Below are 19,620 nucleotides of genomic sequence, written 5' to 3'. Positions count from 1 at the left end.
TTCTAAAGATGCCGGACTAAAGATGTGGTCGCCATTCATCAAAATTACAGAAACCACCAAGACCCAATATTTCGTGAACGTCAACCAAAATGGCGGCTTTGACGTCACATACACCCCAAGAATATGGACCTGTCCTTAGAAAATCGCATCGAAATATACTTTAATTTTTACCATCGTCGCACGAAATACTAAGGCATGTTTTCCAATTTATCCCTTTTGAATCCTTAATTTTGATGTCAGGGTTACAGGGTTACAAGGGACACAAGTGATGGACTCTTTTTTTCCTTGCCACAACTCTATAAGAAGTTGACCAACGTTCCTATTTGAACTTCAGAAAGATCTCTCATGCCAAGAAGACAATACTTTGTACAAACATATTTAATAAAACTATTTTCTCATCACTACAAACAAATGAATCTCAACGTTTTGATGCAACTTATTGGCATACATGTGTTATTGTTAATCTCGGTAAGAGATTACTACGATTTCAATATTTTTTAGTATTTTGGGTTTTTTTTTCTTGGCCCATTGGCTACAATGGATTTGGAATATAAATATCCAAATTTTCAAATATGCGATTAGTATTCAATAAATCTAGGTGTAATGAATACAATACTGGGAATTGCTGAGCGACAGAGTTAGTCCGTTTCCCCTTATGCACTGGCATGCGAAATCATTCATAAATAAAATGAAATAAATTCTAGCGTGTAGCATACAAGTGAATTCACAAATAGAAAAATGCTCATACTATAGGTTTAACCTCTCTAACGGGTGTGATTGTTTATCACTTCCCAACAGTAATGGGTAATCTATTAAGCAAGCTTAAATGCAGTAATTGATAAGGTTTTTTTTTTGGTCGACAGAGGGAACGCTGTTATTGATTGCTGATTTGAAGTTGGGAGAAAGAAACTGCAATGAACCTATGGACTAAAATGTACTGAAGTACAACAAGATTGACAACAATATTTCGAAAAAATAACATAATAAGATAATAAAATAATTAAGACAAATCGTGTATCTGTTTGAGAATACGACGTAATGAGAAATGTCCAAAGGTTCTTGCATTGTCTGTCCCCTCCACGCTTTCTTTTTTTTAAATCTTGAGTCATAAATGATTTCCACCATATCCTAGACTATGGATAGATGTATAACATTGTTTTCAAATTCTATATAGTCCATAGAATTATATTGTCCTTCTGTAGCTCGCTTGACTTAATATGGCACACTTACTTAGGAGTATAGTGTGGTGTAGTAGGCGAGTACTCAGGAGAAGGCGATGGTCCTCCTGAAGATGGGCTATACTTTGGTGAGCTCGGGCTGTACCGGCTCGACATGGGCGTATAGCTTGGCGATGTAGGAGAGTAGTTTGGAGAAGTTGGACTGTATTTAGGCGAGGTTGGGGAATATTCTGGTGAGGTAGGTGTATACCTCGGTGACGTTGGTGAGTATCTTGGCGATGAGGGTGAATATGAAGGTGATGAAGGGGAATAAGTTGGTGATTGAGGGGTATATGATGGCGATGTTGGCGAGTACTTGGGAGATGATGGCGAATAGGAGGGAGAAGTTGGTGAATAAGTTGGTGAGGTTGGGCTGTACTTTGGTGAAGTTGGAGAATAACTTGGAGAAGTTGGCGAGTACTTGGGGGAGGAAGGGGAATATGATGGAGAAGTTGGAGAATATGATGGAGATTGAGGAGAATAGCTCGGAGAAGTGGGAGAATAGGATGGTGAAGATGGAGAATAAGAAGGGGAAGTGGGGGAATAAGATGGAGATGTAGGAGAATATGATGGAGAGGTTGGACTGTAGCTTGGAGAGGTAGGGGAGTAAGAAGGAGAAGTAGGGGAATAAGATGGTGATGTTGGAGAATAAGAAGGGGAAGTTGGCGAATATGATGGTGATGTAGGGGAATATGATGGAGAGGTAGGGGAATATGACGGGGAGGTTGGCGAATATGAGGGTGACGAGGGACTATATGATGGTGAAGTAGGGGAATACGATGGTGAAGTAGGTGAATAGGAAGGCGAGGTTGGTGAATAACTTGGACTTGCTGGTGAATATCCAGTAGAAGGTGAAGATGGTGAATATCCTGGTGATGTTGGAGAATATGAGGGACTTGCAGGTGACATTGATGGAGAACTTGGCATAAAAGCTGGGCTTGCTGGTGAATAACCCGGACTAGCTCCAGCTGCAGGGCTTGGAATGTATGGACTTGAAGGTCCAGGTGAGGAGGGTGACTGTGGATTTGGACTCCACAAGGGACTAAATCCTCCTGGACTCATTCCACCAGCCTCTGATCCAGCTGGTGAGAAGCTTGCTGCTCCTGGGGTCATGCCACTACCCATACCAGGGCTCCATGCCTCTGGATATGCAGGAGTTGCTACATTCCATGGAGTGGTTGGTGGTGACATTCCACTTGGCGAACCAGCCGCACCAAAGAACATACCAGAACCTGAAGAACAAATGAAAGTTAAACCATGGGTATATATTGAAATAATAACAATAGAAATCCCCAAAGAAGAAAAGAAAAATTGAGTGCTGAACTTTTCAGTCATACGAAAACTGCTCTACCAATTAAGTAGCGCATTTCTAAATATACACTTGAAGTGTTTAAGTCCTTTCAGTCCTACCTGCTAAAGGTCCTCCCATGCCAGGTCCCATGATGTTAGTAGCAATCTCCATGCCATGTTTACACTTTTCAGCGTCCAGCATGAGGTCAAAGCATCCTGTTCCTACTCTTGGCAGCTTGCCTAAGATAATACACTCACTGACCCCACGAAGATGATCTGTCTCAGCATGAGCTGCTGCGTCCAGGAGAACATCAACCTGTTCAACAAATGTACATGTTAAAACCCTATCCACGATTCTACAGCCCCGACAACTCGAGACGCGGCACGCTTTCGTACGTGGCACTCTCCAACAAATTTGCAAAAGTCTCAGTAGTCAAGTCATATATGAAATAATCCAAAAACCAATATGCGTACAAAGCTACGACTAAAACTATGAAGCATAGTCATTATCACTAACTACAATCACAGTTATTGCTGGCTTTCAATCATAACGAAGAGAATAAAATAACAAAAGACACGGCGGCCATGCTGGATGATATAGCAACAGAGACTAAAGACGAATGGCTGTGAAAACCTTGATATGGATTTTCAACTTCATGATTCATCAAACGTCATCAATAACCATCAATAATTCCAAGAGCAGTGTTATTTACCGTTTCCTCAAAGGAACTTCTCATCAAGCACCCCACGTCTTGTCTGTTTATTCCATGTCTTGTTATAGCCATCAAATGACCTCTACAAGTCATGATGTCACACAACAACGCCAAGTGACGATAATTGACGTATGAACCATCGAAAGAGATGACGTGGTCCATTTCACGTTCGACAGATTTTCGTACAGCCTCAATACCAAGCACCTATAGTTATTAAAAGAAAAGAGTTTAGTAAGGGATACATGTGCGAGTCTCTATTTCATATGGAGTCATTCAGAGTACAAAAAAGGGGTGATCAGTCAAGCACTGAATCTTTTTTCCGCGGGGAGAAGAGGGGTAAAATAGAAGAACATATATGAAAAATAAAATAAAAACGCCAGCTTACCGTGAAAATTTCACAGATATCGTTGGATGTAGTACGTACAGGATCTACATCTCTTTCACTAAGAACCTTGAATCAGAAAAAAAATGATATGAGTTACGGACGTTAATACCCGATAAATATGTCTAAAACAAGCGTGGTTTCCAAGAGAAAGTATACCTTTCCAGACCGTGGTTATGGTAGGAGAGAAGAGATACGTCAAAGACTTCAACCTAAATAACTTCTTCTTCTAAACTACACCTTTTCCACGACATTTTCTGGAGGTTGGATTATACTTACTCGTAATAAACTGACTCCATCTGTCTCTAGAATCCATTCCTGAATAGCTTTAAACTCGCCCTGCTCAGTGATGACTATTCGTTTTTTCTTGTCCTCGTGAGGAAGGTTCATGTATACCTTGGAGATGGATTCTATACCTTGTAGAGTCATGTCAGTTAACATGTTCTGCTCGATACATCGAAGGAACACATCATCATCCATCTTGTCCACATCTTCATCCTACACAAACATGATAAAAATATATACAGCTTTTATTTCAACATGGGTAAACATACATGCAAGTATATGTACAGTAGCAGGCGAAAATATAAGGTAATCCATGCATGAATGTCGGTGAAATATCTGACAACAGTGTACGACAAGTATCAATGTTTCACATAACTTTAAGGGAATGAAAGGAGACAACGCATATTCCACCCAAGAAGCATCATGGGTGTTTTATTCATAATGGATTGGAGCCTATGTTAAAGCACCGTATTTTCTCTACTAATGCTCCACCTTTAATGAGCCCCCCTCGCTTTCTAAAAACCTCAGTCTGAGGCGCCAAAAATTAAATAAGCCCCCACCCCTAAGGAGTGTTGTGATCCTTTATCCATTGGCAATTTTACAATAACTGACAAACTTCTCGCGCGCTGATTGGTTAATTTTTATCATCAATAAGAGGACAGACAGATAAAGCTGACCTCAACGAGCGCGCGCTCTTTCCGTTAGTTGTTTTGATCAGTAAAAATGAGAAGTTTTTATCGTTTTTGTTATTGTAAAAAACAAATTGAAATCAGATTTTTATGTGTCTGTCCTCTTATTGACAATAAATTTGGCCATCACATTGTCAAAGTAGTATGCGGATCCACTCGGCTACGCCTCGTGGATCCACACTACTTTGACAAGGTGATGACGCAATTTATTGTCAATAAGAGGACAGACACATAAAAATCTGATGTCAATTTGTTAAACCCTTGAAAATCATTTCACATGTCGAGACTATGGATAAAAGTAATTATGAAAATTAAGCACCCAGCCCCCGGGGAAAATACAGAACTATAAAGAGATTTTTTTTACTTACATCCTGCATCTTTTCTACATCGTTGTTCATAATCCTAATTCTCAACACGAGCTTCTCAGCGTTATCGTCATTGAAGATACAGTTCAAATCATCACCAAAGCCTAGATTGATCTTCTCTGAGATCTGCTCCATCGTTAGCTTCTTGTCAGTCATTCTCTTACGATCAAGCTCAATACGCAGCAGCCAGGGTGAGATACGAGACACGTCAAAGTCAGGCATCTCGTAGTAGACATTCACGAAATCTTGATCTTCTACTATGACTGTGTTTTGGGGATCTGGATCATAATAGATGGCTGTGTTGGCTGTTACCTTACGTAACGTCGTGTGCTCTAGTCGGCAAAGCACAGACTGGAAAATACAAAATTACACACAGCAGGGTTAATATTTTGAAATGGCATTAGAGAACTATGAAAGACAATGCTTGTGAATATGAAATAATTTTAATCGAGTCAAGCACAAGCGTAGCCAAGTGGACCCGCTGATAGTCAATTCACGCTTATCAGTGTCTACCTTAGCCATTTCTGCATCTCTTGCTGCTTGGCCAATCAAGAAGACAGTAAGAGATGGTGTCTTTGGTCTCTTGGAGACGTTGATGATTTCCTTTAGACGTGGTACACCCAAGGTTACGTTCTTAGCTGATACACCAGCGTAATGGAAAGTGTTGAGTGTCATCTGTGTGGCAGGTTCACCAAGAGACTGCGCAGCTAATGCACCAACCATCTCTCCTGGTTTACCCTAGTGATATATGTATTGAAACATGGTCAGTGATCATCAGTAAAAACGAGCCCTTTGATCTAGATTACTAATTAGATTACTGACAGCAACGTATTTAAAGTACACCAAGGTAGTAGACACTATGAGGCTAGCGAGGCAATTGCCTCCGTTTAGCTGTTGCAAATGCCCTTCGAAACTCTGGAAATCACATTTCCGAGGGTCTCCATCTTAAAAAAATGTCCGGGATGCATTACTATACAAAAAGATTTGCACACACAAGTAGCTTTTTCTATCAGTTACATGCGAAAATCTTCCTAGTAATCTAAACAAAATTCCGCCAAATATATCTTCAAATAAATACAAGACCCGTGAATAGCATCGCTAACTTACAAAGGCGTGGTTGAACCTTGTTTCGATCTCGCCAAGAAGCCATTCATATGCTTCTGATGTCAAATGGAATTCCTCTGCCACACGCTTAGTACACAACGTGGATCGAAGCAGAATGTTGAAGAGAAGGGTGGCATTGAACTGGGCCTGTTTACTTATATGATCTTCTCCTGATACCACGATTAACTTCTTGGAAAGATCACGAACTCCTACAAATTGACAGCGGAAAGATTAAGGAACAATGTTAGCATTGCCATGAGCGATATCCATTATATTAAATGATGTATCGAGAACTGGAAACGACCGTCGATCCCCAAGCCCCACTGGTGCACGTACAATACGGTTATACTAGAAAAAGTTTACCTAGCTGCAAGAAATTATAGGCAATGAAAGACTCTTGTTTCTACATTTTGCAACTGCTGCATTCTAATGCACTTTTTAACTTATTCTGTAATCGTTTTAGTAACAAAGGAGGTGTAGCGAAACGAAGTAAACTCGCCTCTCACCTCCGTTACCATGGCATAGAAAAGCCCAGAGGATTCGATAAACTTCAAGGTCTAACGTCATTAAACAAGAGCCTATTAAATCAATATGCTCTAATACCTTCAATAACCCTTAGTGGATGAAGATCACTAGGTGATCTGCTGTTGATTCTGAACGTCTTCTGTGCATTCCAGATGAGGCGACTCAGATTTACTGGAAGAGCGACCTTGGCGTTTCCTGTTGGAAAGATTCTGCGTAGTAGATCTCTGTCTTCTTGTAGCTGGTTGAACTCGCCTTCAACTTCTTGCAAAACATTAGCGCTACTGCAGATCTCTCTTACCACGTCCTCTTGCAAATATCGTCGCAATCGCCTGAAGTGAACATAAGAGAAACTCATGAATGTAAGCACCTTTGAGTATATACATAGACACAGCTAAGCAAGATCAAAAGCAAAGCGCACTCAAGAAATCACACTTAAAGTTCTCTATCTTATTCTTTCGCCTTCACCTTTTTCTCGAGACGCTGTTTTTTTTTGTTTTTTTTTTGTTTTTTTTTTGTTTTGGCTTCATTTAATCAAAATATTTCATATCCAAACTTTATCAATTTGATGGACAAGGGCAAAACACAGGCTGCCTCTCGATTCATCTGGGAACACAAAAACGTGTAACGCGGTCTGGATGAAAAAAAAATCATATGTTTATCTGTTAAATCCTCGTTAAGTTATTATTATTGTTGTTGTTAACAAACCTTTCGTTGCCTGGTTCAAAGTGAAACTTCTTCTCAAAGGCAACAGTAGATGGTCTCATAGTAGCAATGTTCTGGAATTCAATGGCTGTACCATCCATACCATCTTCACCATACCTCAACTGGATCAACTGGTTGTTAGAGTTTCTAATGGTGCCATCATAGGCGATGGACAGCCCTTCCATGGCTTTGATTAGACGACGCTGGATATATCCTTATGATGAAATAGCAAATGGAGTTAGACGCAAATAACTTGAAAATTATATCCTGCTTTTACTACATATTATGTACATGTAGCATGACATATTTATTTAGTGTAATGTAACGTCATAATACTAGAAACCTTTCACCAGTATTTGATTATCTTAAAAATCTATAGTCAAAAAACCGTTAAAGGCGCAAACACACGGTGCAACATTGCGCGCAACATTGCAGGCAATGTTGCTGAAGTACGATAGTTTTCTACTTCATCAACGTTGCGTGTATGTCATGGCTCGCAATATCAATTGCATGTAGCATTGCGGCCAATATTGCACCGTGTGTCTGTAGCTTTAAATTCTAGGAAAGAACCAACAAACCACTACCGTGATATGCCGACAAGGAGCTCCAGGAAACAGAGCTGGTCACAGTAACAGTTGTAATAGGCATGTCGGTTACCTGTCCTTGAAATTTTTTTTGTCCTAAAAAAGTGCTCGATTCCAAATGCATCTTACCAGTTTCACTAGTCTTGACAGCTGTATCAATAAGACCTTCACGACCTCCCATAGCGTGAAAGAAAAACTCAGTTGGTGTTAGTCCTGCGAGGTAGGAGTTTTCAACAAACCCTCTGCTCTCAGGACCATAATCATCCTTGATAAAGTGAGGTAAAGTACGGTGACGAAAACCAAATGGTATTCGCTTTCCCTCTACGTTTTGTTGTCCTACCACAGCAATGACCTGGGATAACAGAAACACATATTGAAATATATGATCACGATCTAGATGAATGGGAATTTGTAGGAAAATAAACATGAATTTTGTGAGAACTTTTACTCTCTTCCAAGCCATGGATGTATAAAACAATTGACAGAAAGTAAAACATGATTTCTTTAGTCTGTAAGCAAGTCATATTTTTGTCACTACTGTACATCAACATCATCATTAATTATCATCATCATCATCACCACCACCATCATTGTCATGAACACCATTACCAGTATTGCCCCTATCAACATCATCACCACCATCATCACTGTCATGTTTACCATCACCAGCATTGTCTCTATCATCATCACCACCATCCTATCAATCGCTCTATTATTGCATTTAATTTTATCCAAACAATATAGCCAAACAAGAAGTAGATCTACAAACTAAAGAAGAGAGTGAAGACAGTACAGTGATGTATAAGGGATAAAAGCGGTTGTAATAAGATATACACTACTGTAATATGTTTGGCCCTTACCTATGGGGATACTACAGGGCCCCTATGGATATCAGCCTAGTTGCTGAAAGGGCTACCCTGTTGAAATAAAGTCTTTATTACCTGAGATATGTTGATTTTTGAGCCTTTGGATCCAGCAACCACCATAGCTTTAAAGTTATTAAACTCTGACAAGCTCTTCTGAGCACTGCTACCAGTCTTGTCACGACAGTCATTCAGAATACGATTGACTTGGTTTTCAAATGTCTGCCGTAGAGTATTACCAGGGGTAGGCTCTAACTCATCGTTGTGTGCCTTTTCAATGACCTCTATCACCTCTTTCTACAGGAGTCAAGTGAATAAAAACCCATTACTGGTGATCATCCTCACATTCTCATAATCACAATGCATGGTGTTGTTTTTCATTGCAGATTATTTTTATCATTAGATATGCTATCATCATTACAAACCTTGGCCTTTCGAGTTGCTTTCTGAATCTCATCATAAGTATCAGAGTCAGCAATACAGTCCCCAATGCCAATGCTATGGCCCTCAAGGAGCAGCCAGTTATTTACAACACACTGGACTGTACCATAAAATGAACGACCCACTTCATGTCCAAGCTCCATGGCTATGACGTGAATCAAACTGCCAGACGATGTACCAAGGGTTTTTTTGCATAGAATACCAGAGATCAGTTCACCGTGCTCAATAACGACCTGGCATTTAAGAAATAAAGAAGACGGTTATGAAAAGCGAAGACTATATTTTATATGACTGTATGTGGGAATGCATTAGAAACCAACTTTTTTTAAATTCAATGAGCCAGAGTTTAAGTCAGTCAAACTACACTAAATATATGGATTGGAATTTGGGATACTACAGTATATTGCATGAATTGTGAAGGTATAGCAGTATTTGATTCACAGAACTACATGTAGGGTTTGAAACTGAGGAAATTTTGTGTTATCAACATGAATTTTAGCATCCAAAACAGGAGAGACACTCAACCAGACAAGGACATACCAGACAAGGAGTAATACTACTAGAAAGATACAACCAATATTTTGAAAAGTAGCTTGCTGTAGATTTTAAGGAGCAAATTGGTGTCACCTTTGTGTCTCCTGGGGAGATGTGCTTGTAAGGTCCAGAGTCTTCATCATCAGGATGTGTACTGTGTAATCTAATGACGTTGACTTGCCCTGGGATGAACATACTACAGATTTGTTTACCAGTCCATAATGGTTTAGGCTTCAGAATGCATGGTTGAGGAATCTTGCCATTCCAATCAGGAATCCATAGCAGAAGATTCATCACAGTTTCCTATTCATGAAAATAAATAGATAAGATCAAAATAATGATAGACTTTAGTCATTCGCCAATCTATTTTATAGATAATCAGAGTGAGGATCATAGGATTATGACCTAGTTTTTACCACACAAAATCATTTAATAGACCCTTTTAGTTTGGCAATAATATAATCCCAGATTATTCATTTGATTCATATTATTCATGATATAGTCCCCTTGCATTGGTGTCAGTAAGTGGTCGGCCAGTATGGTTAGTTACCTTTTCTAGGAATACATCTCTTTTGGTGAATTTTCTGATTGCAGTAAGAGAATCCTGTACAATACCCATGACAGGCTTATTGGACTGTGGTGTAACAATGTTTCTTGGTACCATCATTATCTCTGATATTTCGGCCTTGGCTTCCAGTGATTGAGGTACATGCATGTTCATCTCATCGCCATCAAAGTCAGCATTGTATGGAGTTGTTACACTAAGAATAAACAATAGAAAATTTTATAATTAGATTTATAATATCAGCACTAAGCTTTACTAAAATATGGATAGATCCCCCACCTACTGAATTACTCCAGGTTTGGCATACAGAAGACTTCACCACAAAAATTGCAATTCAAACTAGAGCTTATGCAATGTTCTGCAAACTCCGACATTTCGCTGGCTTGTTGTGAAATGGGTTTTTTGCTGCTGTCAATCAAAATGAGTTAATCTTCAAAAATTTATTACCCAGACTTGATCTACCAAAATAAAAACCCAATAGAAGACAATTGTTAAGATGTTCTATTTTTATGAAAGCTATGAAAACCATATTCACAACTAGCTGTTAAAATGTCTGAGCTTGCAAAATATTAAAAATTCCATTAACATTTTTTGCACTGTGCAATTGAACAAGTTTTTTTTATCTTTATGTTCTGTTCAAATAATACAAAGGGTGTCCAAAATAATTGAAGATTAATGACTAAAGAGCACCTAACTTGTATCTTGCCTTCTCTCAACAAGACCTGGAGAGAATGAAGAATGAAGGAACTTGATGTAGAAGTTTCACTTACCTGAGATTAAGTCTGAATGTTGACCATGGTAGGATCTTAATACGATGTCCCATCATAGACATTTTGTGTAGTGTGGGCTGTCGATTGAATATGATGATATCATCATCTCTGATGTGTCGCTCAACCTGAAATAAACAAGGCAATGTTAGGCTCCTTCTTTGTGTACCTCGCAGGTTACTAACGGTAATTCAATAGAAACAACCAAAGACCCCAAGTTATAAAATAGAACAAAGCTAACAAAGAATACAATCAGTATATGGTACATGCAGAAATGCCCTTATGTCAAATAACCAAGATAACCAAGATAACCAAGGCCAACAGAACAATACTCTACAAGATTCTACTATTAGATACAGAACAGTTTACCTTGTAACCAAACTGAAGATGAAGATCACTAGGTTTGGGGTGAAACCTCAGATCAACTCTCTCTCCATTATCTCTGATGATGTATTTTGCACCTGGGTACTGGTTGTTTCCTCGTCTGACCAGATCTTGCATGCTATAGAAAGCAAGATCATCACAATCATTTGTATTCTCTTACAATATTATTAACTGAAGTTGCTTTGGGAGGTATCGAAAGTTCTTAGATACTTAAATCTAAGCACAAGTCTACAAGTCTGTTCCACCTGTCCAGTCAATTGGGACTCATCCTCAAGCGCAGATCCCGGGGGGGGAGTAATTGTAACTCATATCCTTACCTGTCAATGTTAAAAGGTGTAACTATTTCTGGGAATGTTAGATTTTGTGCAATTGTTCTTGGAACACCCACTTGATCAATTGATAAATTAGGATCAGGTGTGATTACAGCACGTGAAGAGAAGTCCACACGTTTTCCCATCAGGTTTCCTCTGATACGACCTTCCTTGCTTTTCAATCGTTGCTTGACTGACTTCAGTGGGCGACCAGATTTTTGCATTGCCTGGTTTAAAAAGTGAAATTATCCACAATTAAAATGAATAGACTACAGCCATTGCAAGAAAAGTATTTCTTTCTAAATAAATATTTCTTTCTAGATTCCAATTACAATATTTAAATCTGAAATGTTTGGACCTAAATGAGATAGTTTGAGCTATAAAAGCCTGGTTTCCACTACCAATACAAGCACATAAGACCAAGCATAGAAATACATTAATTTCATAATAGCAGTTTAACACCAGAACAAGGATATCTTTTGTTTGTTTCACTTATACTTGTATCAGACTTGTTTTAATAGTAAAATAAGGCCTTCTTATGTTGGTGCTTATGCTTTGATCATGGTGGAAACCAGTCTTATAATTCCAATTCGTTTCCAATTCCTTTGTCTTGCTTACCCTAGGCAATCCAGGTATTTCGTTATCAATCAGTGTTGCAACATGGTACTGTAACATGCGTGTGTCTTCAGCTATGATGTGAGCTGCTGCTCCATTCAATTCATTCCTTTGCAAATTGTTATTTGCTTTGACAATGTCAGCCAGTTTGTGGGTCAAATCATCCTGTCAATTATACAACCAGAAAATTAATAAAATTAACTTGGAAAAAGATCAGCTTTTCGGATGTCAGATATCATTAGCTACACTCTATTGCCTTCAAACAATTGTTTCAAGTTAAGGCATTTGCTAAACATAGAAATACTAATGCAAGACTCTTATGAATTGAAGGCAAGAAGCACTGTAGAGTGCAAATAATATACCCATGAAATAGTGAGATAGCTAGCTAACTAATTACTAACTTTGTGCTATTGGTTGCCTAATTCTAATTAGTTAAAGAAATAGGTGAGTCGTGACGGGTAAACTAGTTTAAGTGTGCTACTCAAGGGCGCACATTCCTAAATATTTTGAAACACACTTACAAAAACTGAAACAATATTTTGATGTACATGCTTTTCCTTCATGTAATTTTACATGTATTAAGTTGTTACTCTAGTAAACTCCCATGCCCTTGTCATGCCTCACTGAATTCCTATGTCTTGTTAAGCGCTAACTATCTCATATTTCATCCTAACTATTTCACGGGTATATCATTTGCACTATATATCTTTTACTGGTCAAACTAGAGCATGACTAAACTAAGCTATTTTCCCACTTCACAAAACACACAAGAAAAGTTACCTGACTTCTTGCTGTTCCACTTAACACAATAGAGGGTCTTACAGGTAATGGAGGGACAGGAAGTACAGTGATGACCATCCAATCTGGCCGAGCAAACTTTGGATTCATACCAAGAATTTCACATTCTTCATCAGATATTCTCTTGAAGATTTCATGCACACGTTCAGCAGTAAGATTGATCTTCTTCTCGCTTGAGTCATCACCTATGTTGACACGTTTCCATTCAGCTGTAAGGTCCAATCCAGTCTTTCTGTATTTTGGTTGGTACCTTCCACACCCACCATGAGTCTATTTCGTTAAAAGATATGTAATATTATCATATAGTATACATGCAAATTACATCCTAAACATGTTCAGAAGAGCATTAAAATATTTCTGATATGTATGTAGTGACACTCCGACAGCTGTAAAAGAGAAAGAAGCTATCATTTACGACTTTTAATAATGTCACAAGGTAATCTTCCTCCTTACTCGTCATAGTGCTATGATAGCCACTATGAAATAGAATAGTTTTGGAGGGTAATAGAATTAGAGACACTGATTGTACTAGTTGATAAGTAGATGAAAAGGTTGCTTGCTACTATTCCAAATCAATAATATATATATTTTCCTTTCATAATATAGTTATGCATATTCATATTGTTATTACAACAGTTACAACAGTTTTTATTTCTACAAAAAATATATTCATACATAAATTGAATAAGTTACAAATTAATATTATATTATATCATTATTACATTAGTACTGTAGGTTCAAACTTGCTAGCCCCACTTCCTTATGTTTCGTTGTATTCATTCATATTTTCATACTTTGCTTCGACTTGTGTGGTGCCTTAAGGTCTGACAATAGTTTAAGATAACCAATATAACAACTTCGTTTTCCTTGGTTTGTTAGCAAATAAATATTAAATTATAAAATGTCCTTCTTTCATGAAACAATTCAGGTAAATAGACATATACAAGATACTTAATTTATAACTCAATTTATTATTTATTTATTATTTTGGTTAATTTTTTTAAAGTCAACATGCCTACTTGTTATTAGAGTGCAAACCATAAATTATATCTGTGAAATAGTACTTACTAATTATTAGTACAAAATAGCACCAATGAAACAATAATTGAAAACCAAAGAAATAGATGTGTTTAGTGCTATTTAGTTTTAGTACTATTTCGCAGATATATGGTTTGCACTCTAATAACTATTTCTTGTTAATGCTTGTCTTACCATTTTCTTTTCTGTATCCTCTGCTGCTTCTGGGTTAGCCTGGAGAGTAGTATCCATATCTTCACCACCTTCACACAGGCTTTTACCCTTGCACAGATCATATATGTGCTGCATTCTTTTCTTAGGTTGGTTGTGAGATTTGGATATGATTTCTTTCACTTTTGGGTCATTCTAGAGAGAAAAATGTGTTAACTTTATTAATTGTAAATGTCATTAGGAATTAAAAGTGAAAAGAATGGAATAAACCTATTTTGTAACCAAATAATAATAATTTTATTTTTATATTAAATAATTCATTATATTATTTTATTTATTATTATTCATTTTTGTACAGTGTGATAAAGCCCTGAATATAAATCATATCAGTGAATTGATGCCATGTCAGTTCACGTTGATATGGAAATTGTAAATTTTGTTTTATTGACCCCTAGTTTGAAACCAAACATATCAAGTTTTTCATATCATATTGCTCACTCGCTCGTTCATGATATGATATAAAAACTCATGAACAAAAATGATATAAAGCTCCTAACATGTGATAATCTATATTTATTAAACTTTTTATATAACCTTTATATAAGTGCCAATAGTACATTTAAAAACACATTCACTTCAACATTTCATTTGGCACTCATTAGGGCTCAAAATTAGCAAACATCTTAAGTTCTGTCCTAATGCAAAGTTTTTGAGCATAAGAAATTCAAAATTGTGTGGCCTACCCCTCGTTTTTACCCTCTCCCCCCTCCTACTTATGACCGGTCCTTATATTTCATATTAACCTTTTTTTTTTAAAAAAAATCATTAAAAAACAATTTCCTACAGGTATTTTAGATAGAAATTTTATACAGTGACATCAAGAAACATTAGTTTTTGATCTTTAGCCTTGGTTTCATATTGAACAGGTGGTACATGACTGTAACTGGTAGAATTGGGGATATTTAAGATAATAAAAAAATTAACTGGTACGATAAATTGATCAATTAAAAACTAAGTGCCCAAAAAACATACACACATATCTAAATTGATCAGAGACAGCCCTATCCCCCCCCCCCCTCCCCCAAAACAAAAAGAAAAAGAAAAAAAAGATACCAGCCGCCTTACCCCCTCCCCCATAGCCATTTTTGCAAGGTCATGCGCAATCGTATCATGAGGTAAGTACTGAGAACTGCAGGAAGAACACAGAAAAGAACACTAAAATTTTAAACATTTACCGCGTCTACAAGCAACTTGGAGCAGTAAAAACACACACAGCGGAGTATCTTGACACTTGTCGACAAGAATCCAACGTGAAATACGGGTTTTGCCAACTCTATGTGGCCGAAATGACCGGGACACTCTGTCATGTTTCCAGCACATGTCTGACATCGAGAGAAACGGTCGATCGTTCCTTGTCTTGGATCCATGAGTCCATTCAGCTTAGGACGACCCCCTTCCATGGTTTCGGCGTATTTAACCCCTCCATCGGTAGTCACAGACATTTGTTTCTATAAGAAAGACTTTATTAGACATGCCGATCTTTAGCAATTCGACTTTTTAAGACTTCATGTTTGAGACACGGTAAAGAACGATATGTTCCTACGTATCGTCTCAAAGAACTTTCCTTTTTCAACTCATTATTTTGACTAGGACAAACTGTATCTTACTTACTATTTCGTCTGGACCAAAGATACCAAACTGGCATCTTTTGACGTCTTTAAGCGGAGCTGGCGATCCCGAAACTAGAGCCATTTTGGTCTAATATCTGCTAAGCAAAATGGCGGATGAGGTAATTGCGTTGACGATCTTTTGAAAATAGTTTTTTCGGTAGAAATCTTCGTCTGCAACCTCTTATTATTCGCTCAAAACATTACTTAACTTAATTGGCTTGTTTGTTTATACTTATTTGTTAGTTTTCAGTAGTTGTTCCGCAGTTAGTGAGAGAACTCAACACGTTTTCCCACCTCACCCGGAGTGAAAGAAACGCTTTGCTCGCGTTTCTTGAAGTCTCGCCGATTTATCGCGTGGTTTATATAGGAAAACCATGATCTGTGGGGTGGACCAATTTAAACACATGGGCGGTAAAAGGAATTGTGGGTAATTTATTCAAAAGTTACACATGGAATGGTCGACAGGACTTCGGAACAAGCCGGAACACGCATTAGGTTTTTTAAAGTATCAGAAAAAGCTTAATTCATTTTTTTGAGCTGAAAATTATCAGCAGAAAATTATATTTTTTTCCACTAGAAATATGAACAAATCTAATTTTTATTTTCAAATTTTTTTTCTAGAAATGTGCAAAATATTTTTTTAAAAGTTTTACACATTTATTTTGTAAAGCTGTTAAATCTTTAAGCCTTCCCAATTATGAGGAAAAACAACAACAAAAAAGCTGAAACTTCAATGGAATAATCTTTAAGGGCCTAATAATCACTGGTTAAAGTTTTTTTCTTTATATTCCAATGGGAAGATAAATTTATATTTTTATGAATTTCTATAGATGTCTGTGATGTCATACACAACACTATACATTGCTCCATACATTTCTTTGTAAGTAACTCGTTTTACATGCATGTTTTACTTTATTTGTATTAAGCCCAAAGTTGATGAACTGATGAACTTAACGTACATAACTTGTAGTGAGAATCATTTTATGGTAAGTATGTACAGTCCCCCTTTAACAACTAAATTCTGAACAACCACGTCATTGGTTTCTTGATTTAAAAATTTGGTAGGAAAATTATGTCATAATGTGACATACATCATCTAAAAAACCAAAAACATAAGATTAAGAAATGGAAAATGTGTTATACTGGAAATTTTGACTAAGATCAGACAAATCCTCAAAAAGTTTTCTGTAAAATACTGGTAATTTTGTTTACAATAAAAGTATAACGAAATGTTTAAAGTACATGTAGTTATTTGCTCATTTTGTGAAATTTTAAGAGTAAGCCCTTTTCCCCCAACAACATCATTAAACATCAGTTTATAGCTTTCATTGCAAGCATTTCTGGTGAGATCTCAAGGGGGGGGGGGGGGGGGCAAGAAGATTGGAGTTGCCTACATGGTATGTTTAGATCATAATTTATATTCCTAGAAGGTTACTTACAGTATTTTAATCAGTTTTGTAATGCATGTGTGAGCATCTCCCTATGTGATATGCACAATATAAGTATTAAATTATTAAATTATAATTATTATTGCCGTATCCCTCCTCTCACAGTGCAGGTTATTTTGACCATGATGTTTGTTTCAAGAATAAATCATTTTTGAATTAGTATAATACTACTGAGTTTATCAAATTATTACAGACTCATTTACTCAGTAGCCCAATCTCAGTATCAGAATATTCACAAATACCAACAAAGTAATAATGCACAACTTTAACATTAACATAACACTACACAAAACAGAGGCTAACCCTAAGCCACAGAGAAGTACTCAAAACTGAAATATTCTTAGAATCAGTCAACAACCATAATAAAAATCACCATTTATGACCATAACTAGGGAAAGAAAACTGTTTCTATTAAAGTCCAATTAAAAAAAAAAAAAAAGATTTACCAATAATAATTATATTCACCATTAATAGTTTATTTGATATTAAAAATCCACAAATCACAAGCCATAAAGTGATAAACTGGAATGATCAAAATACACATTTGATCTTTCATTGTACATGTTGCTATTAGTACTAATGATCACTGAAAAAATAATACAGATACATTTGGTCTGGATTTTTTAAAACAAATGTGTATCAAAGTCGTATGGAAGTGAAATTGAAAAAATGACCATCAAATATCAGAACTGTTCATTAACAAGCAGATCAGGAAGCATTAAGAATCTATCAGAATCTCTACTTGACCTTGTTGAATATACTTTTGGAGACCTAAAGAGAATTAAAATGGAGAGTTAAACATTGCACAATGAAATTTCTATTTCTATGGAAGTTCCATTCCCTGACTCAGTGTCTCACATATTTGAGTAGAAGAGATAACTAGCTAAAAACTAGTGTGAGCTGCGTCGGTGTTTCTAATAAAACAGTAATGATAAAAGGTTAAGTTTTACACCGTGAAAAGGTGAAAAAATTTACTGACGTTTCGGACTCTAGTCCTTCGTAGGAGGACTAACGAAGGACTATTGTCTGAAACAAAGGACTAGCGTCTGAAGCGTCAGTTTTTTCATCTTTTCACAGTGTAAAATTTACCCTTTTATCATTACATATTTGAGTAGAATTGCTTGTTGGTTCTCTCATGTCTTTGAGATTTTACTTTAGGAATTTTTAATATTTCCTCCCTCTGCAAACATCACTTAATGATGGTTAGTCATTTGTAAGTCACTTGTTAGACACTATTTCTTTCTTTCGTTCTTTCTTTCTTTTTCACAGTCATACTTTGTTCAATATACAATTTTTTCCTAATCTTTGGATAGTATAATTATAAAGTTAACCTTAATGCAATAATAGCAAACTTAAAATATCTCAATTCGAAACAAATGCTATAATTTTGGAAGACACTAATCATTAATAAACACAAATCTTACTCACACAATGATCTCGGCAATGTAGAAACTCCAATAATTCTTGAGCACAAGTTTCTGTTGTTTTAGATTTGCTGTTTACTCGTTCGGTGCAAGTATCATATTCTGCCTTCAGCTTCACACACTCTGACAATTCTTCACAAGTTTCTCGTATCTTATCCATAGGATCTTCAGTCTCTGGTTCTTCCTCCTCCTCTTCTTCTTCGTTCTGTTCTCCTTCTTCTTGGGCCTCCTCCTCTGGATCAGGGTCGTCGACCTGAGAAAATGACGAAAAAATGTTAGAACTTTCAACCTCAAATTTTGGTCCCAGCGAATGATTTTCTTAAAAACACTACAAGACATCAATAAATAGGTGTTTCAATAATACGGCTATATTAAAATGCGGGTTTAACAACGATTATTTACCGTTTCTTCGACTAATTCTTCATCTCTGACTTCGTTTTCATTGCCGACCGCCATCTTGTCTTCCACGCGAGAGATTGAACCGGTTGCCCCAGACTCCACACAGCCAAAAATGCCGCTGACCTTATTGCATAACATCCTAAAACACAGGGTGACCAACTGTATGCGATAAATCTAACTCGATTTTGCGACAAAATAACAAATTACATTTTGAGGTTTAGTTATAAATGTCAATCCATATGTACGTCACGGTCATATCGAATGTTTTACCAGGAAATTAAAGTAAATGTTGTTTGATTACTTACATTTATCTAAACTGGGCTTGTTGTGGTAAATCAAAGTGGACTTTGGACTTTG

The 19,620-nt window shown here is 36.9% G+C and overlaps 2 protein-coding genes across 2 annotated transcripts; both read right to left on the bottom strand.

Annotated features, from left to right (window-relative positions):
• Positions 1 to 363: 363 nt before the first annotated feature.
• On the bottom strand, positions 364 to 16,333 carry LOC116295526 (DNA-directed RNA polymerase II subunit RPB1). The gene is made up of 23 exons (XM_031703365.2): positions 15,994 to 16,333; positions 15,558 to 15,830; positions 14,347 to 14,517; positions 13,117 to 13,404; positions 12,340 to 12,501; positions 11,728 to 11,948; positions 11,396 to 11,528; positions 11,030 to 11,154; positions 10,245 to 10,455; positions 9,788 to 9,997; positions 9,145 to 9,393; positions 8,798 to 9,016; positions 7,986 to 8,208; positions 7,276 to 7,486; positions 6,649 to 6,899; positions 6,049 to 6,254; positions 5,455 to 5,679; positions 4,945 to 5,292; positions 3,882 to 4,100; positions 3,606 to 3,671; positions 3,221 to 3,424; positions 2,628 to 2,823; positions 364 to 2,449 (listed from the first exon to the last, which is right to left on the bottom strand). Exons 1-23 carry the CDS (start codon positions 16,072 to 16,074, stop codon positions 1,227 to 1,229), a joined length of 5,715 nt encoding a protein of 1,904 aa, XP_031559225.1. The 5' UTR covers positions 16,075 to 16,333; the 3' UTR covers positions 364 to 1,226.
• Positions 16,334 to 17,895: 1,562 nt separating this feature from the next.
• Positions 17,896 to 19,349, bottom strand: LOC148913382 (cytochrome b-c1 complex subunit 6, mitochondrial-like). The gene is made up of 3 exons (XM_089029149.1): positions 19,267 to 19,349; positions 18,869 to 19,117; positions 17,896 to 18,211 (listed from the first exon to the last, which is right to left on the bottom strand). The coding sequence occupies exons 1-3, from the start codon at positions 19,318 to 19,320 to the stop codon at positions 18,179 to 18,181; spliced, it is 336 nt and encodes a 111-aa protein (XP_088885275.1). The 5' UTR covers positions 19,321 to 19,349; the 3' UTR covers positions 17,896 to 18,178.
• Positions 19,350 to 19,620: the final 271 nt, after the last annotated feature.

The sequence above is a fragment of the Actinia tenebrosa genome, unplaced genomic scaffold (assembly GCF_029948245.1).
Source record: "Actinia tenebrosa isolate PJP-AT-01 unplaced genomic scaffold, QUT_ActTen_1.0 PGA_scaffold0__85_contigs__length_37466705, whole genome shotgun sequence".
NCBI lineage: Eukaryota > Metazoa > Cnidaria > Anthozoa > Actiniaria > Actiniidae > Actinia > Actinia tenebrosa.
The sequence above is the reverse complement of the archived record's forward strand: the minus strand, read 5'-3'. Positions and strand labels throughout refer to the sequence as shown.

Bases quoted from the DNA above. Each gene is read 5' to 3' on its own strand.
- LOC148913382 (XM_089029149.1), bottom strand. From the start codon at position 19,320: ATGGCGGTCGGCAATGAAAACGAAGTCAGAGATGAAGAATTAGTCGAA. The intron at 19,118-19,266 runs GTAAATAATCGT...TCATTTTCTCAG, and splicing joins AAGAATTAGTCGAAGAAACG to GTCGACGACCCTGATCCAGA. The intron at 18,212-18,868 runs GTGAGTAAGATT...AATTCTCTTTAG, and splicing joins TACATTGCCGAGATCATTGT to GTCTCCAAAAGTATATTCAA.
- LOC116295526 (XM_031703365.2), bottom strand. From the start codon at position 16,074: ATGGCTCTAGTTTCGGGATCGCCAGCTCCGCTTAAAGACGTCAAAAGA. The intron at 9,998-10,244 runs GTAACTAACCAT...TTTCATGAATAG, and splicing joins GAGATGTATTCCTAGAAAAG to GAAACTGTGATGAATCTTCT. The intron at 9,394-9,787 runs GTGACACCAATT...CTTAAATGCCAG, and splicing joins TCTCCCCAGGAGACACAAAG to GTCGTTATTGAGCACGGTGA.